This window comes from Staurois parvus, unplaced genomic scaffold (genome assembly GCF_062004578.1).
Source record: "Staurois parvus isolate SC_StPar_1 unplaced genomic scaffold, SC_StPar_1.0 ptg001302l, whole genome shotgun sequence".
NCBI classification, from domain to species: domain Eukaryota; kingdom Metazoa; phylum Chordata; class Amphibia; order Anura; family Ranidae; genus Staurois; species Staurois parvus.
In genome coordinates, this window is record NW_028319098.1 from 10715788 (window position 1) to 10743765 (window position 27978).

At 41.2% G+C, this 27978-nt stretch overlaps 1 protein-coding gene across 1 annotated transcript; it reads left to right on the forward strand.

Moving 5' to 3' along the window:
* SBSPON (somatomedin B and thrombospondin type 1 domain containing) lies at positions 1 to 27939 on the forward strand. The gene is made up of 5 exons (XM_089661039.1): positions 1 to 600; positions 21229 to 21423; positions 22155 to 22245; positions 24148 to 24324; positions 24933 to 27939. The coding sequence occupies exons 1-5, from the start codon at positions 366 to 368 to the stop codon at positions 25048 to 25050; spliced, it is 816 nt and encodes a 271-aa protein (XP_089517165.1). The 5' UTR covers positions 1 to 365; the 3' UTR covers positions 25051 to 27939.
* The last annotated feature ends 39 nt before the right edge of the window (positions 27940 to 27978 follow it).

Genomic DNA, 27978 nt, shown 5'->3' on the forward strand with positions numbered 1-27978 from the left:
TTCCTGCAGGCTGTGTGAAGTCTGGGAGGGGACAGTGTGGACTCTGCTCACTCTCTGCTCACTGTCACTGTATGGGAAGCCGCATCACCTGCGTTCAGCACTCTCTACATCCATTTCTATTAATTTACAAGAACTCCTTCTGTTTGCTATTTATTCCTGATGTTTGGATGACCAGGGACAAGCCAAAGCTCCCCTCTGAGAATCATAAGCCAGACTTTTAGGTTTGAATGAATATGACAGTTATCAGTGGATGAAGTCAGCAGGAACCTATTGGAGAGAAGTGAGCCCAGCAGAAGCAATGTCAGTGCAGGCAGCTCACTAAGAGAAGACTTCAATCAGCCTGGACTGTGAGTGGTGGTGCAGTGATGGATCTGGGCACCAACAGAAGCAGATGTGTCTGGATGACTGTGCTGGGTCTGATGGGACTCCTTGGCTTGGCTGAAGCTGGGTGTTTGGAGGCTGGGAAGTGCTGTAAAGGTAGAGATTTGAAATGTGTTAGCCAGGGCTGGAGGATGGACAGGAAACATGGGACGTGTTACTGTGACCAGCTGTGCCAGTCTGCCATGGATTGCTGTTATGACTACCCGCAGGCATGCCCAGGTAAGGAGATTTTATGGAAGATCAATAATTGTGTAATTACTATTAATTATTAATATTGGCAATTTCATGCATGTCCAGATGCTGGGGATCTACAAATTCCATCAAGGCACATAGGCAACGACTGGAAAGATATGAAAAGTGTAGCTCCCTAAAAGCAGGTGAAAACTATGAAATACTATACAGTATATCCAATTATAACACATTACAAGAAAACAAAAAATAAATATATATATATATATATATATATATATATATACTGTATACATACACAGTTTTTATGGCAGTATGTTAAAAAAATGTTAAATGGAATCTGTCACTCAGAAGAGAGTACCTTGACTTAAGTAGTCTGCTATTCGGTTAAAGTAACAGTATACACATTAAGGTTGGGTGCAACCATTTGAATGGCGTTGTCTGCAGACCCCCTAATGGCAGATTTAAATAAAAGTCACGCTACTCAGAATAATATTACTGTAGAAGAAGAACAAGGGCATGTCCTGGGTCAAAAGTGTACCATATAAAGTCCATGGATTTACAGCTGCTTTGGGACTACAAGTCCCAGCATTGGCTGTCCTTTACTGTTTTATACCTCTTGAGCCCTAGGCTGCCTGAAGTTAATTCAATGCTATTTATTGAACTTGTGTGGGCTGCATTTCAACATGAGAAGTAATACAGGAAGATAGGAAACAATCAGAAATTCCTTTTAATAGCTTCATCTGGGCGGATCAGACTTGGCCTTTGTATTTAAGGAAATGACTAATAGCCCCCGGTTCTTGATTGCACATTTGCTTGTTACTTTCTTCCATAGATGCAATGAGAAAAAAATATGTAGCAAAAATAATACACAAAAGGAGATGCTGGCCAATTAGGCTTTTGTAATGCTGGAGGAAACTTTGTCAAATACTAATTAGAAACTTAACTAACATCTGTAAAAGCAGACAGAAGCTTCACAGAAGGATCTTCAAAAGTCTTTGCTCTTGGGATTGGGTGAGGTGGGTGAGGCTGTTCATTTTCACACCCAGCCTTCCTGGGGTCTCTACTCCAGTTCTTTTGAAAGTTTCACCACCAACCAGCTCTCTTAAAGTGGAATTCCAGCTACACCTTCAGTCTAGCACAGTTGTTCATACTCCTCTACTGAAAGTTCTTATTTTGATTTCACTGCACACTGTGAGCTTCAGACAGTGTGCATTAGAAGCTGCAGCACGTCAGACAGAGCCTGTATCATTTTGTGGCTGGAGGATATTCAGCATATAAACATAGAAAAGCGATGGCAGGAAAAGGCCGAGTGGTCCATCGAGTCTGCTGTGTGTGTGGGGGTTGTTTTTTTTTTTAGTTACCTTTTTGTCTGAGTATAGATCGATGCATCTCAAGCATGTTGAAAGCTATTTACTGTTGACTGGCTCACTACCTCTGCTGGAAGTTTAATTACCCAGCCCTTCATTCCCCAGCCTGTCTGTCCCTGGCCTGCCCCTTTTTATTCATTGTATTTACTTCTTTCAGTCATAGCAGTCATAGAGGCTCATCATTGCATGTGGTTGTTACCTAGGGCATTCTGTATGCAAATACAGCCTACCTAGTGATGCCCACTCCTGCAGAAATATATTTCACTCTTGGAGGAATTTTGATATTCACATAATTTCTCCCAAGAGTTAGCCTGCTTTAGAGGCAGAAAACAGGAAAAAAAAATTCTGAACTAATGGACTGCAGCCACAGTACAGGAGATGACCAGAGACTGCGGACACAGTACAGGAGATGACCAGAGACTGCGGACACAGTACAGGAGATGACCAGAGACTGCGGACAGTACAGGAGATGACCAGAGACTGCGGACACAGTACAGGAGATGACCAGAGACTGCGGACAGCACAGGGATGACCAGAGACTGCGGACAGTACAGGAGATGACCAGAGACTGCGGACAGCACAGGGATGACCAGAGAATGCGGACAGCACAAGGATGACCAGAGACTGCGGACAGCACATGGATGACCAGAGACTGCGGACAGCACAGGGATGACCAGAGACTGCGGACAGTACAGGAGATGACCAGAGACTGCGGACAGTACAGATGACTGCTGACCTTTGGGGAAGGGGGGAAGCGGGTACCTGAATTTGACAGGTACCCGCTCTTACTTCCGCGGAGTTGTTCTTTGATCTTACCTGTTCCTCTATCCTGCCGCACGCTGTCTTCCCGGCTTCTGTAGTGTCGGCGCTTGGCATGACGGCCGGGTGCCCAGTGCGCATGGGCGAGAAGCACTTGCGCCTTGTGATTGGTCCGGCGGCTTCTGGGATCTGTCATGTGTCCCAGGTACCGCCTTACCATTCACAAAAAGCTTGCGCACTTGGCACCCGGCTGTCATGCCGAGCGCCGACACTACAGAAGCCGGGAAGACAGCGCGCGGCTGGATAGAGGAACAGGTAAGATCAAAGAATAACTCCGCGGAAGTAAGAGCGGGTACCTGTCTAATTCAGGTACCCGCTTCCCACCTCCCCAAAGGTCAGCAGTCATTTCCATAAGGTCCCGCTGCAGAGCTGAGCGGCCGGCCCGGTATTCTGACATGGTGGTGGTGGAAATACCGGACCGGCCGCTCCATATTCACTCCATAAGACGCATTGACATTTTCCCCCCTTTTTTGGGGGGAAAAAAGTGCGTCTTATGGAGCGAAAAATACGGTATGTTATGAAAGCTGAAATAATGTATTTTACATTTTTTTACCATGTTGATAGGGAGGGGGAGGGGGCAGGAAGGCAAAATATAAGGACCAGGGCAACAGAGAGGGCAGATTAAAACTCAGCTAAAAAGAGTAACACTGCATATTAGCTTTGCATGTTATAGAGCAGTGGTCTCCAAACTACAGCCCAGGGGCCAGATGCACCCCTTTGCTTGCTTTTATCCTTGGGGCACCATTTCATCTAATGACACAATTCAGCACAATTCCTCCCAATGACATTAACAATGGGGCTCATTTCCCACCAATGACACCAATAATGGGGCACAATTCCTCCCAATCACAGAATCAATGGGGCACAATTCCCCTTACTGACACCAAAGATGGGACATTATTTACTCCCACTGATTCTGCAACATTTTCTACTCCCGATGGTGCGGCCCCCCTAAAGTCTGAAGAACAGTAAACTGGCCCTTTGTTTAAAAAGTTTTGGAGACACCTGTTATAGTTATAGTATAGAATAGTTAGAACTTTTGTGGGGTTTTTATGCCTACCTGTATCACCATTGGCAAAGATTTCTCTAACTTTCTGTGCAAGTGATAGGAAACTAGGGACTAGTTCATGAACAGGGACACAGAAGCAATAAAATAGAGAGAGGAGTGTAGAAAAATGACAGTTGGCCAGGCCACGGCTAAGCTTTACAGTAAGGTGGCAGTGACTATTAGAGCTGATTCACACATGTGCAGTGCGGATTGAAATTTAGGTTTCACAGTTAATTGACACAGTAGTTGTTCACTGGTTCACGTCAGGTTTACATCAGGTTCAGGACAGGATTAGGTCAGGATTTTATCCTGTTCACACGTGTGGTTTAAAAACAGTTTCCATAGAAGTCAATAGCCTGTAATCCGCACCTGAACCTGACAGCACTGTTCAGAAATCAGACATGACTGATCCACTGTCATGTGGATTAGGTGCTGTTCAAACCGCATCCAACCCGCATATACTTTATGTGAACCGGCATTTAAGGCCCGTACACAGGATAAGAAAATTGTACAAAAGTTTTCATACGAGAAGCGATCATCTGATAATCTGATTGTTAGTGCACAGCTTTCAAGAGCTGAACAGTTCATGCAACAATATTTGAAGAGACAGAGGTGAACATTTATCTTGTACGATACCAGATCATACAATTTTCATTTAATCAGTACAGTAGTCGTCTGAAAATACAATACAAATACAATACAATACATAACATCACTTTCAAAATTCTTATCTGTTGTATGAGAATTTTCATAAGTAGAGTAACTTCTTCATTTTCGATATAGAGACTAGCATACAAAAAGAAAATGGACAATCATTCATGCAATATTCTCATTGTATGTACTAGGCTTTAGCCCAGCTTTTCTGGTCAGGTTTATTCCTGTATAATATTTACAAATAAAACTTCTATCCTAGATTGTAAGCTCGAAAGAGCAGGGCCCTTGACCCCCTCGTGTTTTGTTTTGTTACTGTATTGTCTCATGTTCTGTCCCCCACTATAATGTACAGCGCTGAGCAAACCTTTTAGCGGTATATAAATACTGTATAATAATAATAATAATATTCCTCTTGCTCATGTATAGCTTCAACAGATTACCATCATCCAGATCTGCCAAGAATCTCCTGCTGAGATGCGCAAATTGCCCACGGCTAGTTGATTAGTTTTCTTTAACTGGCTTTCCAGGTCCTTAACATTCCGCATATCAAAAGTGGGCTTATTGTTAAAATAAAATCCTCATGCTTGCTGTCAACCTAGTTCTGTTAACTCTTAAGTGGTAGGTCCAAGTTATGTACCATGGCTAGAGAAGACCACTTGGGTAGCAATTTTTTGACCAGAGGCATACACTCATATGATATCCCAAGTATTAGTTCTTTGTTTTGGTTGTTTTGATTACAGAGCTCTCAACACCTACAACCAGGGCCAGTGCTAGACTGTTTTGCACCCTGTTCACACGTGTGGTTTAGAAACAGTTTCCATAGAAGTCAATAGCCTGTAATCCGCACCTGAACCCGACAGCACTGTTCAGAAATCAGACATGACTCTCTTTCAGACCGCACTGAATCTGCACTGAATTCGCATTGCTGGACATATGTGAACAGGCACCATAGGAAACAATGCTATTTCACATGTCACAAAAATGTTAGCATGTGCCAGAGAATTCTGTAGGTCTTTAGCTGACACTCTGGGATTCTTCTTTACCTCATGCAGCATTCTGCGCTGTGCTCTTGCAGTCATTTTTACAGGACAACCACGCCTAGGTAGAGTAGCAACAGTGCTAAACTTTCTCCATTTGTGGACAGTCTGTCTTACCGTGGACACATGAACATCAAGGCTTTTGGAGATACTTTTGTAACCCTTTCCAGCTTCATGCAAGTCAACAATTCTTGATCGTAGGTCTTCTGAGAACTCTTTTCTGCGAGGCATGGTTCACATCAGACAGTGCTTCTTGAAACCAGTAAACCCAAAACAGGTGTGTGTTTTTTAAGGGCAAGACAGCTGTCAGCAACACATCCAATATCATCACACTGATTGGAGTCAAGGTTGGCTCACTCCTGGCTCCAATTAGCTCTGGGAGAAGTCATTAAGCTAGGGCCTCACATACTTTTTCCTCCCTGTACTGTGAATGTTTACATGTTATGTGCAATTAAATCATGGCAACATCTACGTAATCCCAAGGGGTTCACATACTTTTTCTTGCAACTGTATATGCATGTGATTGGCCAAGGCTGCATAACTATTCATACTGTCATCTGCATAGCTCAACAACTATATTCCATAGAATTCTACCACTCTCTGGAAGCACAGCCAGCTATCAGACTAGCAGCAGCTGAGAACACTAAACTGACCTTATTAATCATCTGCACTAGATACAGTGAGCACATCTAGATTTACCTAACACACTAATTACAGCCACACTGGTTACAGTGAGGCAAGGTAAATTTACCTAATCATAAACACCCGGCTCCACTGAACACAGTTAGCCAGTAGTAAATCTAACTAATCCTAGCACCTATCTAGGAAGGTGCTACAAAAGGACTACCAGGAACCTCTGAGCACAGACTTCCCTGTTCAGCAGGACTTCTTCCCCTGGTTATCCACCTTGGGTGCTGTACCCCCCTAGGCCAGGCAGGGAAGTTTGAGGAATTCTGTGCTAGACCCAAGCAGATCCCAGGCCTACACAGCACAAACTTTTCTGCACACACATCATCCCAGGCCAAAGCCTGGGGGGAAGAGGGAATCACCAGGCAGTTATACCTTACCCCAGCATAAACTACTAGCCATGAACCACTTAGTGGTTGCCAGAAGGGCGTAAATGCTCAGTAGCACAAAATTGTGGTTGCCCACATTACTATTGTCCTGAGTGCCAGTAGTGGCAGCAAAGAATAGCATCAGTCCTGAACCTAGGGAAGAAAACTACAAATTAACCAAGGCAGAACTACTGCCCTTCTACACTGCAAGTGTAGTTGCACATATTTTTCCCAAAGCTAAGTAAATGTGATAAAGCTCTGCTGATTTCCATAATCCAATCAAGTGCAAGAAAAACATCTTTTTTTAATTTTCCTTTCATCTTATTTGGTATTCTTTACAAAGTGAAGATTGCACTTGCAAAGTGTACAGTCCATTTGCCTTCTTTAAATCAACCCCACTATCTTACAAACTCCAACGTATCAGCTGGTAGCTGTCAGGGAATGGGAAGATCGCCGCGGTGATCGAATCTGCACATGCGTAGAATCCTAACAAAACGTACAGGCAGGCGGGCACTAGGACCCAGGCACGCCTGTCACCAATGACGGCGCCAGGCAAGCACTAGGACCCAGGAGCGCCTGTCAGGAGTCAGGCGGGCTATTTAAACCCGGCTCTTGCAATGCTCAAGTGCGATATGGTCTTTCCTGTGTTCTGTGAGTTTACTTTGCTGCTGACCCTGCCTGATCCTGATCTGCTGACCTCTCCTGCTCTGACCCCTGGCTTGCCTGACCATTGTCCTGCCTGCTCCTGCACTTTTGATATCTAGTTGCCAAACCCGGACCGTGACCTGTTTATTCCTTTGCCTGCCGTTTGTACCGACCTGCTCCACTGTTACCGACCCGGCCTGTCTGACCTCGGTTACTCTACCTCCTCACATCAGACTCTCACCTGCTGTGTACCACTGACAGGTGCCTCTACCACAGCCGGTTGCTCCCAGGGGTCGCGACCTGGTCTCGGCTTGCTCCAAGTCCATCCCCACCATCAGGGGCTCTGGTGAACAAGCAGGTCGGAACTTAGATTCCGCGCCCTGGGGAATTCTGGTCTGTGGAACGCTAGAGGCTACCACCAGCTGGTCCCTAACAGTAGTGATGCTTGGTGCTCTTCAAGAGAAGATTTTTTTGTATCCAATTGATGTTGGGATCAATGAAAACAATCAAATCCACAAACAATCGAACAGCTATATCTTCTCTTCCAATTGATTTTGACTCAGTTTTGTTTGGATTCGATCAAACCGAGCTGATCAGCCAGGTTGAAATGTTATTGATAATTGTACATGAATCAGCAGTAGCACTGAGATACTTTGTTCATGAATACATTATTATTTCGATAGATCAGATCAGAGCCACGATTGGAAATTGTGAGGCCCCATACAGCCTGCCTGACAGATTCCACAGTACACAGAGAAGGGGCCTAAAACCGCAGCAACCTCCAGTTAAATAAATGTTCCACAGGCCTTATTAATTCAGCAGCAGGGGCTGGTGGTAGAGAGGGGGCTATTTACAATTTTTCTGGATCAGGTGGATTAGTCCTCCATGCCACAGCTCCTGACAATGAAATTAGAGATCCGGCCTGCCCCAGTGGATTGATATAGAAAAATAGGGTGCAACTTGCAATTAATTGTCGAGAGTCATGCCACAGAGGATAACTCCACCTGCTCTGGAAAATGAGTAAATAATTACTTCTCTGCCCCTGGCCCCCTGCTGCTGAACATTTATTTAAATGCTGGGAGACACAACTTGTGGGATTACTGTGCCCAAAGGTATTTATGTTACTGATGGGGCCCAGTACAGGAGTACTGATTCTACCCTTTATCAGCACCCTGGAATTAGATTATGAGATTAAATGGTAGAAACAGAGAAGTGATTGAACATTTCCGATCATAAGTTACAATCTTAACCATCGATCGTGTGTCATATGGATTGAATGGGTTGCCAACTATAGATCGATAATTCATATCAGAAGAGGCCAATTGATCCTTTCTGAAGTGTGTTTGGCCACCAAAACACTTAATTTGTCCCCTAAACTAAACCTTTATTCTCACTTATTCATCTGGGCGGATGAGAACTAACACTTAGTTTTCTCATCATACTGCACCAGGAGCAGCCATTCTGAAGCTTCACAACTTTGCACAGAAGGATACCTACGAGTTGTCACCACAAGAAACTACTAATCTCTGCTTCCTGTCTGCAGTTTAAAATGACCCTTCTCAGTGTCACATGCTGGTGGAACATTCATCTACGCCCTTTTCTTACTGCTAGAAGCTGCCACTATGGTTGACTGCAAGCTGTCAGATCAAGCTGTCACTGACAGCTCCAGTCTCCATCAATGGTCCAGAACCAGAATGGTTCCTGATCATCAGCTTTGACATAGTAATCACATGCAAGCTTGAAGATTATTGATAAAAAATAAAGTTGCATTCTGCAAATGTCACTGTCATTTGTAGATGGCAGGATAGAATTATAAATCCTTTGGCAGGTAAAATAGCTTGCATATACTGTATGTAGTTCAACTGTTAATGCAGATATTTGACTGGAGTTCGGCTTTTAATTAAAAAGTAAAACATACATATCTGTACAAATCCATACATCATTTTTTCATGAACACACCCATCATAAAATGTAAATTCATTTTTTATTTATATGAATTCTGAAACTTAACAAAATGTAACCACAATGAAATTTGGGGAACAAGCTTCTTGGAGTACTTGACTTCAAAGCTCTAATAAACTACAGAACAATTTGGAGCCTCACTGAACTTAAATTCTTAACCTAAGGCTCTAAGGAAAGAGAAAAGTAGTGGGTGTTATTGACTTATTTTCTAATAAAATGTCTCTATTAACATATTAGAGAGAAATTATTGGGTGGGGGTTATGAGATGCCTCAGTACTATGTTTGGACATATTTTTTTCAGAGAGCCCTGGGCATTCTGGTTTTTAGATGTTTGCAGTGCTTTGTTACATTTAATAGGTAACAGAGCATAGAAAAACAGGCAGATGAGCACCAATAGTCACGTAATGAAGGCATGCAGTATTTCAGATTCTAACTAACCTTTTTAAAATGTTTTCAATTACCTGCGCATATACAGTATAATGGCTTTAGAAAGCCTTTGCAGTATCAAAAGGTGAATGATGCAGAGCTGCATAAAAGCTCTGCATCATTCAGGGCTCCTAGCCCTTCTGTTTACCAGTTTGAAGTTATTCCATACCAACCAACAAGCAACTCAGCAAATCATAAATTACTAAGGCAGCACTCACGCCTTTTGTGCCATGCTGTATTTTTTTGCACTTTTGGAAAAAAAAACAGCATAGAGCAGCCTATTCCCTTGAGTGCGCTGCCCTACACACAACAAATGCTTCAAAGTAGCTCCTGCTTTCATCAATACTTCATTGATTGAAGCTAATTATAAGGTCTTCATGCGATGATATCTGGTGCCTTCCCGCTTGGCTTCCTTTGTTCAGGGGGCCTCCTCTGACTATTTCCACGATTGAGGACAGGAGGGCCCAGTTTTCCATATATGGTGGACCTGTAGCAAAGTCAAGCAATTTGGGATTCACACATATAACTTTATATGCTCACTGACTCAGGTCAATCTTACCAAATCACCTCTCAAGGCTCTCCTGGGGAAGCCTGATTGCATTTATATTTACTGCTGCCAGGATATCAATTGCACTCTCTTGGTGACCCCCCTTGGTCTCCCTTGATCTTCTGAAGGATGGTTTATTCTGAAAAAACCTGGGAACCTTGTATGCAGTATCTTTCAGCATCATCCTAGGATGGAGGATACTTGATATGGGATGTTGATAAACATAAACCATCTTGCTCCCTGTACCCGACTGTTGGTCGGACCCTTCTTTAACAAGCGTCCTTTGTTTCTTCCTTTTTTCTTTCCTTTACTTCCCCTATCTCTTGCAGCCCCCATTGCATCCTTCCCCCCTTCTCTAACAACAGTTCATTTTGCTATGTGTGTGGAATGTACTTGTGTTCATTGTGTTATTTTGTCACTGTGTCAATGACATCTACCTGATTTACTGTCAATATTCTTTACTTAATGTAAATTAAACTTTATTCTTTAAAAAAATACTAAATGAGCAGAACCTTTAGAAAGGCCATGGACAAGACTAAAGCCTATTGACTAATATGTTAATATGCTAACGTGCTGTAGAGGCTTGCTCCTTGAGGAAATCACATCTCAGTGTTTTCTGTAGATTGCAGTGGTGATGGGGCCACGTCAATTCTTTTTAGTGGCCTGTAAGTCATACATTGACAAGACATGCTGAAATAATAGTTCTTACAGTTGATGGGAATAGAATTGCCTGCTGTGCACAGTTATCAACATTTTCAGATGAGTGGCAGACAATCAAGCAGTCAAGCTGGTGGAACTTATTCTTAGTACTGTCTTCGAGAACCATGGAGCACTATACATCAAATTATGACATCATTTACTATATATATGTATACATATGAATCTGCCACTTAGTAAAGAGAACAATAATAGTTAGATTGTTGAATTACTGGATCTCTTCTATACCACTGGTATTTTCATAGGGAGAAATAAGATGGAGAATAGGGGGAATAGGAAATCCCTCTATTTAAAGGCAAGGTCTTAGACAGCCAATATGGTGTACTAGTAAATGATGACAGGGCAATTTAATTATGAAACTGCAATGGTTGTGCTTCTCTCTCTTGTCTGTCCCAGCAGTACAGACATTTATCCCAGTTTCTGGTTGTTGGTGAGAGATTTTGAGGGATGATCTGAGAGCAGGTATGCAAACATTTGATGTGAGTTCATTGTCATGAGCTTCTGCCAGGGTGCCCCCTGTGTTGCAGGTCTGTGGGACGGTTGTAGAATAAAGCACAGAACAGAAAGGTGCTCCTCAGCAGTAATCAAATGCTACTGTAGATCTTTCTAGCAGGTTATGGTTGGAACCGGTGTGGACAGTAAGGGAATGAACCATGCCAATTTCCCCCCTTAGATGGATCTTTGTCTATCAGAAGGAAAGCAAAGAGCTCATGTCCCTGTAGTGGAAGGACTGTGAAGCTCTGTGAGCCTGTTCTTCAGTTTAAGATTGAGATGGATATTTTGCTTGCTTCTACACTGTGTGATGTGTTTGCAGCCTGTTCTGAACTTCGATTCACAGTAAAGACTCTCCCTTTCATGTAATTTGAATTTCTTAGTTTGATGGGAGTGTAAACCACAAAGCCTTTTAGATATGTGATATTACAGAACATGAACCTAGGGAAGGACTGTATATCTCACACATATATGGTACAGCATTGCACAACAAGCTACTGTTTGGTTTTGACAGAGCTAGAAAATGACAAACAGAAAATCTTGGCAAAGGATTAGATAAAGTTTGATTGGAAGCTGTTACAGGAATTTCAGCCTGATGAGATGAGAAGAATTTGCTCTGTTCTAAATCCACAAATTGTAAAGCAGTCAAAATAAGGTGGCGGCAGAAAAGAGGGTGCCAGGAACAAAGGCATTGAGCTGTAGATTGCATCTGCAAACGTTTTTAATGTCCTCAATGTTACCCATGTAACAAGAGACTAGCTGATGGCTGAGCATTGGAATGAACTATTTACTTATTTTATTTATTTATTTCAGGTACTTATATAGCGCCGTCAGTTTACGCAGTGCTTTACATATATATTGTACATTCACATCAGTCCCTAACCCTCAAGGGGCGTACAATCTAAGGTATTTATGAAATAATTTCTCGCACTATCATATTTAAAAGAATATAGTGATATGCTTTTTACTTTTTATGCTGTAGTTGCCCATTAAAGGCAACTTAAAAAAAGTAAAGTTTTTTTTCTTTAAAATAAAATAAAATTTTCCGTAATAAAAAAGAAAAATGCTTTTGTGTTCTGTTTTGATCAGTAAACAGCTATGACTATCTAAAACTTCTAATAAATGCAGTTGTTGATTCTGTAGCATTGACACCCTGTGGAGCTGCTTGTTTGTTGGGTTCTCCAGTCCTGCCCAGTGGTGGCCTGCCCTTAACTGAACCTGATGTGGACACACCAGCAACAAAGCAAATAGTTTTATTAGGGTCAGAACAAGCCCTACAACAAGAACAGTGGTAACACAGATCTTATCACAGTACGGCTGGCATGTTGTAGAATTCTAAAGTAATGAGCAGCACTATAACACAAATAATGTTTCTTTCCTTAAGCTGCTTGTGAAGGGCCTGGCCGGAACACACTAGGATAAATAAAGGAACAACCTTTTCAACTTTACTGCAGCAATGGCAGATGTAAATTTCACTATGTTAATAAAGAACGCTAATAGCACAGTGGCCTATCTTATAGTGTTTAGTCCCTGACTACACCACTGGCCGGTGGAAGAACAGGTATGGTGTGGCCCTTAGTTCTAGGCTCCAGTTGGAGGGAACACTCCCAATGTGGAATTATTTGTAATGCAAGGGGACACTTAAGGGAATCCTCTCTCCTTGTGTGTTTGGATCAGTAAAATCTTTAAAAAGACACTAAAGTAGCTGGCACCTAATGTTTCTTAATCCCTCTTTACTAGCCATGAACTCAGCCATGGGCAAAATATCAGCCTACTCTGTCACAGGGGGTCCCTCACGTGTCTGCGGGATAAGGAAGGGGGGGTTGTTACATTCAGAAAGGCAGCCAATCCACGTTCTGCCCTTCTTTGGTCTCCAGCAACATGGTTGCAGCTCCATCTGCACTTCCTGGCACAAGTAAGTAAAGCTAAAAGTCTGACCAGGCCTACGCTTTCTTTTCATTATGCAAACTGTCATTGTGCCAAACTTTGCATATTGAACTGCTCCAGAAATGGCAATCCCTGCTTCTGTGAATGGCTCACTGTGTTTTTCTCTTATTATAACATTGGGACAGTAAAGGACACTAGCAGGCAGACTCTCTCACTTAGCACTCAGTAAATAGGAAGTGACTGGAATACATTTGTATTTTTTAATAAACAGCAATAGGTAAGACTTTGCAAGGATTTTAAAGAACTTTATTGCAATGTGTATAACTGGCATAGCAAGCAAGCTAAAATATCTTTTACATAATGCAAAGGGGATTTAATAGTTTTGCACAGTACCATTATAAATACGTATGAGTCATCTAATTCTATGCACCAGACCCTCTTGTTTTGCAAAAACCTATAGGTTGCAGGTCACCTGGCTTGTTAAATTGCCTTTCTACATGCTTGGATATGACACAAGTTCCCACCTTCGCCATCTGAAGATATAGTGGTAATAAACATTAGGATGTGACAGGGCCTCTTTACATGTTCTTATCATTGCCAACTTTGGAATGTGTGTTGTGAGGGGAGAGCAGCAGTTGTCCTAGGAGAGACGTGTAGTCACGGGGAAACACCGACAGGCCTAGCGTTATAGAGGAAAGAACTGGTGCTCTTTTTCTGAAAAAAAGATGAAGACATGCCTTGATACCAACAAAGGCATTAGCATACCTTCCAGCAGTTTCATATTGTGCGTCCCATATTTTGGGGGCCAAGTCCCACTAAGGCTCTCCACCTGTACACTTATGAATGACCAGACCGAGGGATTTGCATACGAATAAGCTTACTGGCTCATTCATATGCAAGTACCCTTGCAGCCTATTCACATGGCAAGCTGAAGGAAGCTCCTCCTTGGCTCCAACCAAAGGAAGGACTACTGCTACTTCATCTCTCCATTCCACCAGCGAGTGAGCTTAAAGTGGTTGCAAAGACTCAACTTTTTCACTTTCTATGTGCAGCAGCCCCCCCAGCCCCCTAATACTTACCTCAGCCCCATCTTGATCCAGCTATGTGCATGGGAGCCTTGTCTCTCCGGGGACTCTCCCTCCTCATTGGCTGAGACAGCAGCGGGAACCACTGGCTCCAGGATGGGTAATGATCAGGGGTGGACTGACAACTCATGGGGCCCCCAGGCAATAGGGGATCATGGGGCCCCTGTGTCCTTGCCCAAACTCAAAAAAGCCTATGAAAAAGGTACCAGGGGCATCTCATGGGCCCCCCTACTGACCCCGGGCCCTGGGGCAGTGTCCGAGTTTCCAAATGGTCAGTCCGCCCCTGGTAATGGTGTTTCTGTACCTATGGGGAGAGAGGAGGTCTGTGCTGGGATAGGGCGGGGGTGGCCTGTGCTGAGGGGGGATAGCTGTACTGGGTAGGGATTTTGGGCTGTGGAAGAGATTAGGAAACTTAGAAGGGATGTGTGGAGTTGTTAGAATTTGTTTACGTAAAAGTGAACATGTAATAGAAGTTGTATTTCTCTGACAAAAAAAAATTTAAAAGCGGTTTGTTGGCATATAATTGAAAAACAAAGTCAGGGAACTTTTAAACGGACTGTATAGTGGTTTTACATAGTCTTTCTCTGTTTATTATAGTTAAGACAAATAAAAGTGCTTTTTTGCGTTAATAGGAAAAATCTGCAGTTCTGTGCATTAATTTCCAAATGCATAGGACACTAAACACAAGTGTCGCTAATTAGAATGTTCAGCCCCATGCAGGCGCACCCTGCCATAGACTTTGTCAGGCTGTAAGAGGCTGGGCTGGATGCTGTACCCGTATCACATGGGCACACTAAATCGCCTGGAGGATCACACAGCAGCTAGACAACCCTGTGTGCATGGAGCCCATTTAGTTAAACTGCTCTTGGTGTGATATTATTTCGTAGTTGATATGTAAAATGTGTTCTTTAAACTTAACCGCAATGTATAAAGACTTACAACTGTTCAAACATAATATGAACTAGACAGCTCTTTGGCTCCAGCTGCTACCATCTAGTGGTGAAATATATAAATACAGTGATGTAGAAAATCGTTTGAAGAAAAATGCTTACACATAGGTGTAATGATACTTAAGATATAAAAGACTTTGCTTAGGCATTAATTATTTAAAAAAAAAAATATTTTATAGCTTTATTTAAGCAATCTAGTGTTAATGTACCCAATCTTTATATTCATAACTTGTTCTTTTTACATACTTTTGTAATCTATTATTATGATACAGGATTTATATAGCGCCAACAGTTTGTGCAGCGCTTTTCAAAATGAAGGCAGACATTACAGTTACAATACAATTTGGTAAAGAGGAAACAGAGGGTCCTGCTTGTTAGAGCTTACAAACTGTCACAGGGGTGGACTGACAACTCATGGGGCCCCCCCGGCAATAGGGGATCATGGAACCCCTGTGTCCTTGCCCAAACTCAAAAAAGCCTATGAAAAAGGTACCAGGGGCATCTCATGGGGCCCCCTACTGACCCTGGGCCCTCGGGCAGTGCCCAAGTTTCCAAATGGTCAGTCCGCCCCTAATCAGTAAGCATGTTAACTGCCCTGTATACAGCGGTACTGCAAAGTATAGCAGAGTGGATATCCATAAATGTTATAAATGGGATCTTTATTGTGAAAGAAAGTACAACACCTGGGGGTTAATTTACAAAGAAGCCATTCAATTAGCAAAGTGCATATTAGTAAATTTGGAGATTAACTTTGAATACCCGTCCTGTGCTAAAAATGTAATTTGGATATTTAAAAGTGAACACAGGTTTACTTTAATCACACTAACCTGGTAAAATGAACATTCACTTTGCTAAGTCACCAGCCTCTCCTCCTTTAGTAAATGAACCCCATCGTGTTTTTAATCATTACTACAGGTGTGTGTATTTTTATGCTGTGATGAGATAAGGGGGAGCGGACGCCACTCAAGACCAGCCCTGGAAGTCCAGCGCGTTGTATGTGTTGAGTGGACTCAGCACCACGCTAGCCATTCCTATTGATGCATTTTGCCTCGCCCATCAGGGCTTGGTCAAAGAGGCGACCAAGTGACCAAGCCCCAATGGGCGGGTTGAAACGTATCAGAGAGAATGGCTAGCGCGGTGCTGAGGCCACTCAACACATACAACACGCTGGACTCCCGGGGCTGGTCTTGAGTGGCGTCCGCTTCCCCTTATTCTCATCCCAGACACTGGAACAGACTAAGGATGCTGCTCCCTACATTCCCATGCCAGTGGGGTAATCCTTTCTGCTTATCTGGCTTTGGAGTGGCACATTAAGCTTCAAATATGGTCTGCATATTTTTTATTTCAATATTTTTTATTAGAAGAATACAAAGGTGTAAATGTGAAAGTCAATCATACATCAAGAAAATATAAATATAAACCTTCACTAATAAAAACCACGATAAGTAATCTTCCAATATTTGAATACAGTATTTCTTGCTGCCAAAAACATATATGAGATCAACTTCATCGACGTTTTAGGGACCACATCCGTAAATTTCTGAAATAGTGCTGGTTTCGGAGATCAACTTTATTTACTCATTGATGGGAGTAAATATCCGCAGAACATTCAAATCCAAAATCTAGTGACCATAGGGCACTGCCACAAGAAATGGTACATCATTCCCAGTTGTCCACAGCGTAGAAAACATTGGGGTGAAACGGCCGGATGCCTTTTCGCGACACATGTGGGGACCAGGTACTAACGTAGGAACGTTTTATAGTTAGATTCTATTAACGCAGTGTTAATCGATATTTAAACAGAGCATAGGCTATATCTTGCCATTCAGATAAATCAAAGGTGATGTTCAATTCCCTTTCCCATAGCATCATATAATGGAGTTTAGATGTCGGTTCAGTTATAGATGCATACACCGCGGACACCCTGCCCCTTGAAGCATCCCACAATAGAGAGGATAATTCAAATGGAGACAACTTGAGGTGGCTAGTCAGTAATTTAAGTTTCGATCTAATAAATGAAGCGATTTGGATATACTGAAAAGTTTTGCTAAAGGGAATCTGTAAGTTATCCCTAAAATGCGTCAAGGAATATAGCTGGTCCCCATTCAATTAATCACCTATACCAAGGAATCCCTTATTAATCCACCAGTTAAATGTAGTAGGTATCAACCCTGGGGGAATCTCAGGACTTCAAAAGATAGGTGCTAATGGTGTGTGCGGTTAGGACAGATGAGTCCTATGACACACTCTATCCCAGATGGCCAAGGAATGTGATAGTGTAGGATACAAGATAGGAGGACGTAAACGAGTAGGAAGCCACGGCAATGAGCCAATGGCCAAAGAACAGCAAGAGACAGCTTCAATAGAAACCCAGAGAGGAGTAGACACTTTGGCCTTAACATATGCTAGTTGGGCAACTTGGGCCGTTTGGCAGTAGGCTTGTAAGTTGGGGAGGCCACCTTGGGGTTTGGAAGCATTATTATTAGACAGGATTTATATAGCGCCAACAGTTTGCTCAGCGCTTTACAATATATAGGGCGACAATTCAGCAACAATACAGTTCAATACAAGAGGGATAGGAGGGCCCTGCTCCTTGGAGCTTACAATCTAAGAGAAGCATAAAGTGTCAATTTCTTCATCCATAATCTCCTATTTCCCCAAACAAAACAAAAGACATCAGTTTGCAGACGTTGTATGTGGTCTGCATATTTTTATGCTGTGGTTATACACAAGTAGAAATCAGCAGCAAATTAGGTCTCATGCACACACGGCATCTGTTTAGCCCTTGTGAACACCTTTCCTCCTGGCAGGGGAAAAGCTGATTGAAAATCGCAGTTAATGCCATGTACTACACATGCATTTAGATGTGTCTAGCGGTTTTTCTGCTATTCAGCTCCTCTCCTGAATGCGCCTTAGGTGGGGTTATTTTCAGCCTGTAAAGGCTTCTCTGCTTATATGCCTGTAAATGCCTATTTGTGCATGAGCACATAGCTGTTGATTTACTAAAACTGGAGCATACAAAATCCGGTGCAGCTTTGCAGCGAAACCAATCGGCTTTCTTTTTTTTTCAAAGCTTAATTGAACAAGCTGAAGTTAGAAGCTGATTGGCTACCATGCACAGCTGCACCAGATTTTGCACTCTAGTTTTAGTAGATCAACCCCATAGGCTAACATTAAGGTGCTTTTATAGGCTGAAAAACATTCCAAATGCCTGTAAAAGTGGCGTTTGTAAGCCCTGTGTTCATGAGCCCTCAGGATAAGCTTGCTGCTGCAGGAATTCTCCTATACATGCTACATACTCTTAAAGAAAAACTGTATTTTTATTTTTTTTTTTAGTTTATAGGTTTTTAAAGCACAGTGATTCTGTGAAAGTAGAAAAACAGCATTTAGAGGAGCAGTTTCTTTGTTTAGACTGTCAAGTATACAGCAGATATCTTTCTTTGCATATACTTTTTGCTTCATCTAAAGCAATCTTTCTCGACTAGAATTCCAAGGGTTCTTCCAGAGGTTGTTTTAGGGTTCCTCCACATTAAAAAGGTTGAGAAAGGGTGTTCTAAAGCATGCCTGCTCTCAATTTATGCATCAATATACAGTATTTATGCCCCAAGTTGGGAGCTCAAGTAGTTTGGATGTAGAAACCACACTTTTTTCCTTTGCAAATGTCAGCGATTTCAGCACTTTCTGTTCATCACAGATATACACACCCAGGCATGTTTTTAACCACTTGCCCTCCGGAAGATTTACTCCCCTTCATAACCAGGCAATTTTTTGCAATACTTTAACTGACAATTGTGCGCTCATGCAACACTGTACATAAATGATTTTTGTGTCATTTTTTTCCCACAAATAGAGCTTTATTTTGGTGGTATTTCATTACTTCTGCATTTTTAATTTTTTTGCGCTATAAACTAAAAAATGTTGACAATTTAGAAAAAAATATATATTTTTGACTTTTTGCTATAAAACATATCCAATAGAAAAAGTAAAATATTTCTTCATAAATGTAAGCCAAAATGTATTTTGCTACATGACTTTGCTAAAAACAAAAACCTAATAAGTGTATATAATGTGGTTTATGTGAAAATTATAGCATCTACAAATGGCGGGATATATACTGTAATTTTTTTTTTTTTTATACTAGTTATTGCGGCAATCAGAAACTTATAGAGGGGCGGCAGACATTCTGACACTGGGTGGGAACTGACTAACTGCCACTGACATCTCCAGAGACACTAATACAGTAATCAGTGCTAATGACACTGGGCAGGAAGGGGTTAACATCTGGGGAGATTATTATTATATTATTATACAGTATTTATAAAGCGCCAATAGTTCGCTCAGCACTGTACATTACAGAGGGGGACAGAACATGTGACAGAACAATACCAATACAATGCAAAACATGAGGGGATTGAGGGCCCTGCTCTTTTGAGTTTACAATCTAGGAGGGAGGGGATGGTGGCACAGGAGGAGATAGCTGTGGGGGATGGAGTGGTAGGAAGAGTGGAGGAGGTCGGCAAGTTAGCAGGGGGTGGGGTAGGCTTCCCTGAAGAGATGGGTTTTCAGGGTGCGCCTAAAGGAGAGGAGAGTAGGTGATAATCTGATGGGTTGGGGCAGGGAGTTCCAGAGGATGGGTAACACCCTGGAGAAGTCCTGGAGGCGGGCATGGGAGGAGGAGACCAGGGAACTAGAGAGAAGGAGGTCTTGTGAGAGATCAAAGGGTTAACAGTGTGCTGTTTTGCTAGAGAGACCTGCTGCTTTCTATCGCTCTGCTGTTCAGAGAGCAGGAAAGCAGCATGTCCATGCTGACAGGAGAGAGATCTGTGTTGTTTACACACAGATCTCTCCCCTCTCAGCTTCTCTGATGATCACTGAGCCAGGATTCGCCGGCCGGGACCCGGTGATTGACAGCTTCAGGAACCAATTGTAGCGCGCGAACCCACTACCCAGAAATGCAAAATCAGGTATATTTATGTGATTTTGTGATTTTGTACAGCGCAGCCACCCTGTAGCAGTACATCTCGTACCCCTCATGTATTGTATTGTTACTGTATTGTCTCATGTACTGTCCCCCCACTTTAATGTTCAGCGTTGAGCAAACCTTTTGGCGCTATATAAACACTGTATAATAAAGAGGTCAAGTGGCTAATTTGACAGATTCAGCCTCCATTTATTATTGCGGTTCAGCATGTGGATGCGTTTGGCTCATCTCAGGGCAGTTTGGCTCATCTCAACACTTAAAGTGTTACTAAACCCAGGACCCTGAATTCAATGTATCTGGTCTCCCACAATACACAGACATGTGGAATGGAATTGTTTTAGTAAATATATACTGCTAAATACTTTTTCTCATCAGTGTCTAGCAGAGCACTGTTATTGCTTGTAGGAGGAATTTCTGTCATTGTTCTAAGAGGCTGCAGGACCCCTGACCCTCTATCTGGACAGTGCTGATTGGTCCTGTGCTGATCACATGCACTCTCCCAAGAAAAAAAACAAACACATTCTTCAATACACACCTAACTGAACGTATGCAGCTTGCCCCCAAGGCTGTTCTTTCAGCAGATGGATTGGGGATAGTAGAAGAAGGGGAGGATAAGAGAACACAGGATCAAACATCCTTTTTACACAATGCAGAGGATTACCCTCTTAGGTTCCACAGTGAGTATAGCAAGCATGCTTTACTGCATATAGACTGTAGGTATCATTAAGTAAACTGACCTTATTGGCACCTCATGCACATGAAAATACCAGACACAGAAAATACAGCTGAATGATTTTGCATTGAACAAATCCACCCAACAAACAAAAAACACGTTTTCAATCAATTCTAAACTTACCTGGGTAGTATACAAAGGTAAGAGGTAAAAAAAATTAAAACTATGCCCAGTGTAGTACATTCTGATATTTGCATAAATGAGAATAACATATGCAGCTTTGGTGTAATATTTGTGCTTACTTTACCAGCTCTTTCATGCGTTGTTGGTGAATGGAGCCATTGGAGTGGCTGTGCAAATCAGTGTACCCCAACATACAGAGTGCGCAGGCGTGAAGTTCTACGGGAGCCAGAGAATGGCGGAGAGCCCTGTCCATATCTGGAGGAGAAGGCTGGGTGTCTTGAGTATTTCACACAACAAGGCATTGAGTGTGGACATATACATGGTATGATACAGAATAATAAAATCCAAATGGTTTACTCTAAAGGCTCACAATTAAGACATAGGTATACCGTGAAGCAAATATGTATACAGTTATCAGAGACTATATGAACTCCACAAAATTAAGTACATTTCAATTTCGATTTCCAGATACAACATAAGGACCAGCACACCGGTATAAAATGTAAAGAAAGGAATAACAGCATTCAGATATGCTCTGTATTAGGTGACATGTTTGAGAGTAGAAGGTAGCAAAATTACATATTGTAATTTCGACATTGAGATTAAGGGCCATTACGTCTTTGTTTTTTGCAGCATTTGCATTAGCCTATAAGGGCTTAGTTCCTCACTTTCGGTGATATGATAGAGGGATGTCTTTTAGCACAAAGTATGTAGGCAAAAGACCATGAAGCAATTAATACACAAAAAAATATTGGTTAAATTGACAAGTACATTTTCTCTTATATATACTCTTTCAGTATATATAACACAAGGGTAGTGTAACCCAAATATTTATTGACTCTGTAACAGAGTCCATGTATTTCACATTGGCTTCCTTAGTCAGGTGATTGACGACATGACAACATGACATGACAACATGATTCTCAAATTACATAGAAATCATTGGTATAAAGCTCTTGTGCGACACTGTCAGAGTACAGCATGTGTACTTGTGATCCACTTTCAGTTTTATGTTGACCTATGTTGATAACACATATGTTTCTTTATTTCCAGTGCCTGCTTTTATCACAACTTTTGAGTACAACAGTGCCAGAAGAAAGCGTGCATTGTCTCCAGACTGGGCTTCCCATACAGAAGATCCTGGGTATTCATTTAATCAAATACTGTGAAAAATTACATGGGAACACCAGGAGAGTTATGGGTGTACAGTAGGTGCAGGGGCCAATCCCAGAAGTCTTTAGGCATCTGATGTTATCATAAATGGACCAACTCTGACTTTCTGTTTGTAGATTGACACTCAGATACTAGAAGCTGGCATTGTGTTTGAATGAATAAATAAAAAATAAGTATTGAGATGATAAGTGGACAGAGAGGCAATGAAATTGTAATTCAGCACTTATTTCTGGTTGGCAAGGAACAAAAGCCCCCTGTGATGATTCCCATGACACTGATACAGGATATTGCCCAATGGGGTGAATTTATAGAAGAAATACCAACAGTTTTTGGAACTTACTTTTAGGATGGATATTTGAAAGCTTCACAAGTTAAGGCAGCCTTTTCAACCAGGGTACCCAGGCACCCTAGGGTGCCTTCAGGTTTCCTCAGGGATGCCTTGGCAAAATGCCTAAAAATTGCACATAAAAAGTAAACAAGCCCGCAAATGGATGCAGCCTGCCTTTTAGTTAAAAGGTTTTCATGGTACACCATTGCAACCTTCTAGCCACCGGCATCCTAACAACCAGTGACATCATCAGTTGATAAGGGGCATGTTCGGCACCTGCACAGCATCCTTGTTTGCCCCTCTCCATCAGCACTGGGGTCACATTAGCTGAGTGAGAGAGAGAAGCTGAGGGAGAAGAGAAACGCTTGAATACTAGTCAGTACTAGTATGTGCAAAGGTGTATTGGTTTTGGAAGAATAAATCACTTCTAACTTTTGGTGTACTGCATCCATGAATGCCACTGAATTATGTAAAACTATTAGTTTAGTTTTTTAAAATAAAATAAATCTGCGCCAAAGAAAGAAAAAATATATAATATAATCCAAACCTAAATGCTGCTGCTCATGAAAGGAAAAAAATAATCAAATATAAATATAAACACTCCACAGCGCAAAGAATATATTAAATGTGTAAAAACAAATTCAACAAATTCTTCAAAAAAAGTTTGCTCACACCATCCGTGATTAATGATCCAATCCCCACTCACCAGATGGAGTGAACTCTTTGCTGATATGGCTAAAAAGTCAAACAAGCTATAAAGACTGGGTATATCCTCCCCAGATACATCTGCACTTGATATCCTCCAAAAATGATTCCCATGATTAGATGGCAATGAAAAACAAATAAAGACCACAAATAGTGCACTACTGTATAAAACTCTTTATTCTAAAAAATGCTGCCCTTAATGCACTCACATGATAAACATTATATTCACGCTTGAAAAGGCTCATAATAGGCTCAAATCCATATGAAATGCTCCTTTGAAAAAGTGGACTAGCAGTAGGTAATACAAGTTTACAATCTCCCCTTAATGAAGGCAGGAAGTCACTCCAAAGCACCGCAAACCAGCATGCGCTCCACTCACCGGAAATGACGTCACCACACATCCATAGGAACCGGAAAGACGTATTTCCGGTTCCGGTGGATCCGTGGTGACGTCACATCCGCTGAGTGGAGAGCATGTTGGTTTGCTGAGCCAACAATAGTTTGAGCACTATTTCTGGGATTGGAGCACATTCTTATAGATTTTTGGGATTTTTGTTTGGACTTTTTACACATTTAATATATTTTTTTGCGCTGTGGAGTGTTTATGGTTTAGTTTTTTACATTTTACAATGGGGTGCCTCGTGATCATGAAGAATTTAAAAGGGTGCTTTGAAAGCAAGGTTGAAAAACAGAATTAAAGAATAACCCTTCAACAGGTGTTGTGGTTCCAAAATGTACTTAGTTATATATCTATCTAAGACTAGGCCATTTTTAGCTCTGTGTGACTGTCTTACATGGTTTACATGTGGTAAATGTTACTCTTCCAATTATTGCCAACAGATATTGTGTGGAGTTCCAGATTGAATCCTTATCTCCAGCTTGTCTAACAGAGGACCGTCCACATGCCCGTTGGATGCTCTACCTGCGGGAAGGGTACACAGTATGTGTTGCTTGCCAGCACCCTGCAATGAATATTAGAAATCATCGATGCTATGGTGATGGCAGTGACGCCAATGAGTGAGTACATTTCCCCTTAATCTGGGAAGTAGCAATAATCAATGAATAACAAAAATATGTAAGGCTCTCATATCAACCCTAAAGACAATTATGTAAATTAAATAATAATATCTTGAAATTATTAGAAAAAATTAGCTTTTTTGAACAACTCAAATTTGTAAATTTGGTTATTGCTTAGTTAATGCATATTGACTGGCCAATACATAGTAGTCTTTATATATAATCTATAATTATGATGTTTAAAAAAAGAAGAGGAAGTGCTACAGCCCTTGCCGTTCTTGGTGCCTGTGGTCAATCTGCAGCAGCATCTTAAAGGTGTAATACATACTGACTAACTTACTGTACCAAAAAATATTACACTCAAATCTGGTGCTCATTGTGGTTATGAACCACCAATATGTATACAAGAGCAAAATACATAATGATATATTACTAAGTTGACATGAATGTGGAACCTATAAGCAATTCCATCCACCCAATTCCTTTGATTTTTCTATTGTCGGGAATAAAAAAGAAAAGGGATGGTTAGGACATTTTTATCATTTTGTTATTATATATTTGTAATTGAAGAAAATGATAATGACCAATCTTTCTACGTTTATTTTCAGAAATCAGATTCTTCACTGGCAAGCTGTAGGAAATACTAGGTGTTACGGGTCCTGGAGAAAAGTAAGACAAGCTGACAAGTGCTCATGCCCCATGGTGCACAACTTTATATTTACGTAACAGAGGACTTGTTCTTACAAATGTGTAGCCCTACCTACAATTTTTTTAAGATTTTTATTTTAAATAAAAGGAAAACAAATAATGTCCACTACCAGTAAAAGCACTAACAGTTGAAAAAACATACATATACTGTGCATAAGTCACAGCATTCAGAATACTAACAGTGGCCATAATTTCAGCTATGGAATTTTCACAAACATTGGCATGGATATAAAACCTTCTTTAGATAACTAACAAATATTTGAGTTATGCCTGACGGATAGTTAGATCTAGCAAGCAATGAAAGTTGCCAAAATCAGTCACAGAAATCTAGGCAGATGGTGGAAAATGTATGCATTTATTTAAAAACAAAGCATTCAGAAAGGTAAACACTCAAATCAGAACTAGATCATGGCTTCCACAACTATTACTGGAATACCTTTACTGTAACTGACAAAAGATTTAGCAGTCCATGACCAGTTTAAAGTAGAAATGTTGCCAGGCTAAAATTTATCTATTTACATACGCTCAGCAAACAGTTAAAATCCAACCCCAGGAACAAAAAAAAAAAAAAAGAACCCTTGCACATGCTGCAAGGTCTATGGTATTGAGGAATAGGCTATATTACTTACCTTTTTCCTTGCTCCAGCAGGCTCCCTCAATTTGTGCAACCACTCTCCCCCACAGCCTCCCATAAGTTACTCTAGTCTTGGTTACACTCATGCCTCCGCCATGTACAATACAGGGTTGATAGCCCTGCACTGTATGTGGTGATGATGAGACTCTATCAATAGATCTGAGTTTTGGGTAGAAGAGGAGGGCTTCGCAGCCATCAGGCAATCAGATAAGTAACAAAATGTCTTCTACAACCCCCTAGATTTAAAAGGATATTAAACCTTCAGTTTTTTTAAGCTCTTTTATCAACTGATTTGATCACTTACTGAGTGTGCAGCTTCTTTATCTTTAAATCCTTGCCTATGTTCCTCTGTTTATACTGGTGCTCTAAACACTGCCACAGAGGTATGGAAATAGGAAATTAATCACTAAGGCCTCATTCACACTGAGCATTTGCTCCTTCTGAATGTCTTTTCTCCTGGTAGGAGAAAAGTTGCTTAAAAATATTGGTAAAATTTGCGTATTGCACACACATTTATGTGCGTTCATGCATTCTTTTGGACAGAATAATAATTTATTCTAGCTATTAGAATTCATTAACTGCTTCCCGACCGCCCTATAGCAGATATACTGCTACAGGATGGCACAGGTGCACAAAATCATGTTTATATAACTGATTTTGTATCCCACAGCCGCGCCACCATTCGCGGGTCCTGGTCAGTGATTACTCACTGGCGCCCGGTGATTGCCAAGCTCCTGCACACTGATTTGGATGGCTGTGCAGAGCACAGCCATGCAGAAGCAGTGTGCTTACAATGAAGCACACGGACACAGCACTTAGTAAAACAGCACACAGGTAACACTTTGATTGCCGCTCATATTAACCCCTTCCTGCCCAGTGCCATTATAGTGTGAGTTCTTTTTTTTTTAGCACTGATCACTGTATTGGTGTCACTGGGTATGTCAGTTCCAGTGTCAGAATGCCCACCGCTATAAGTCGCTGATCGCCACCATTACTAGTAAAAATAAAAAATAAAATCCCACTATATATACTGCCATTTGTAAATGCTATAACTTTCACGTAAACCAATTAATTTACACGTATTGGGATTTTTTTTTTCTTTGCAAGGACATGTAGCAGAATACATTTTGGCCTAAATTTATGACGAAATTTGATTTTTAAAATTTGTTTACTTGATATGTTTAATAGCAAGAAGTCAAAAATTGTTTTTTTTAAATCTAAATTGTCGGTCTTTTTTTTTAATAGTGCACAAAATACAAAACGCACAGGTGATAAAATACCACCGAAATAAAGCCCACTCTGTGGGAAAAGAAGCACGTAAATTTAATTTGGGTGCAGCGTTGCATGACCGTGCAATTGTCAGTTAAAGTAACACAGCTCCGTAACGCAAAAAATTGCCTGGTCAGGAAGACAAGTAGTTAATGGGCAAATGTGCATAAACAAGTCCCGCGTTTATGCGTGTTCTGTATTTTAACTGTCTAAATACTTCTTTCCTGAACGCACTGGTGGTGCTTTTATTTTTCCTGTCTCTAAACGCTCCTCTTCTAATATTCCTGTAAGCGCCTATGTCTGCATGGACACATAGGTGTTTAGAGGGAGAAAAAAATGACAGACACTCATAAAAGTGTCATATTTTACGCCCTGTGTGCTTCTGACCTAATAGTATTCACAACATAGGGGGGAACTGTTTAACAGTTTGCAATATATCTAATGGGATGCACACAAAGCAATTATTACATGGACAATTTTTATCTAATGTTACTTATTGTTACTCTTTTTGGCAGTCACCGCATATGCAACATGTTACAATAAATTTGCTGCAAATTAAGTGATGGCCAAAAAAGGTTTAATTACAGAATTGTAAACTTTACAGTGTCAACAAAGATAAGTATCACAGAAGCAGTCATGAACATATTTTTGGTATGGGTTTTCATTTATTGTGGGAGGGCAACAGAGCACCTGGATGGAAACCCCACCAAAAAAGAAGATACAAATCCCATTAGGATAGTGTCTCTGGTGGTAACTGAACTAAGGATCTCAAGCACTAATACACCATGGACAGGGTTTTTGAAACCGAGATAGCCTCAATGTACTAGCACATTCTTTACACAAAGTAAATAACCCTACTACATTCCTGTTTGGAGTAAAAAAAAAGTTATTTTTTTCAACACTTATAATGGAATACACCACTATATTTGTATAAGGTTTTATATCACAGACTTCACTGTCTAAATGTTAAAGAAAGAATGTAATAAAATATTTTATGTAACAAATGAGTATTTATTTCAAACTTTCTACATATTGGAAGCTTC

Coding starts and splice junctions, on each gene's coding strand:
- SBSPON (XM_089661039.1), top strand. CDS start 366: ATGGATCTGGGCACCAACAGAAGCAGATGTGTCTGGATGACTGTGCTG. Junction 601..21,228: donor CTACCCGCAGGCATGCCCAG/GTAAGGAGATTT, acceptor TTACTTTACCAG/CTCTTTCATGCGTTGTTGGT. Junction 24,325..24,932: donor GATGGCAGTGACGCCAATGA/GTGAGTACATTT, acceptor GTTTATTTTCAG/AAATCAGATTCTTCACTGGC.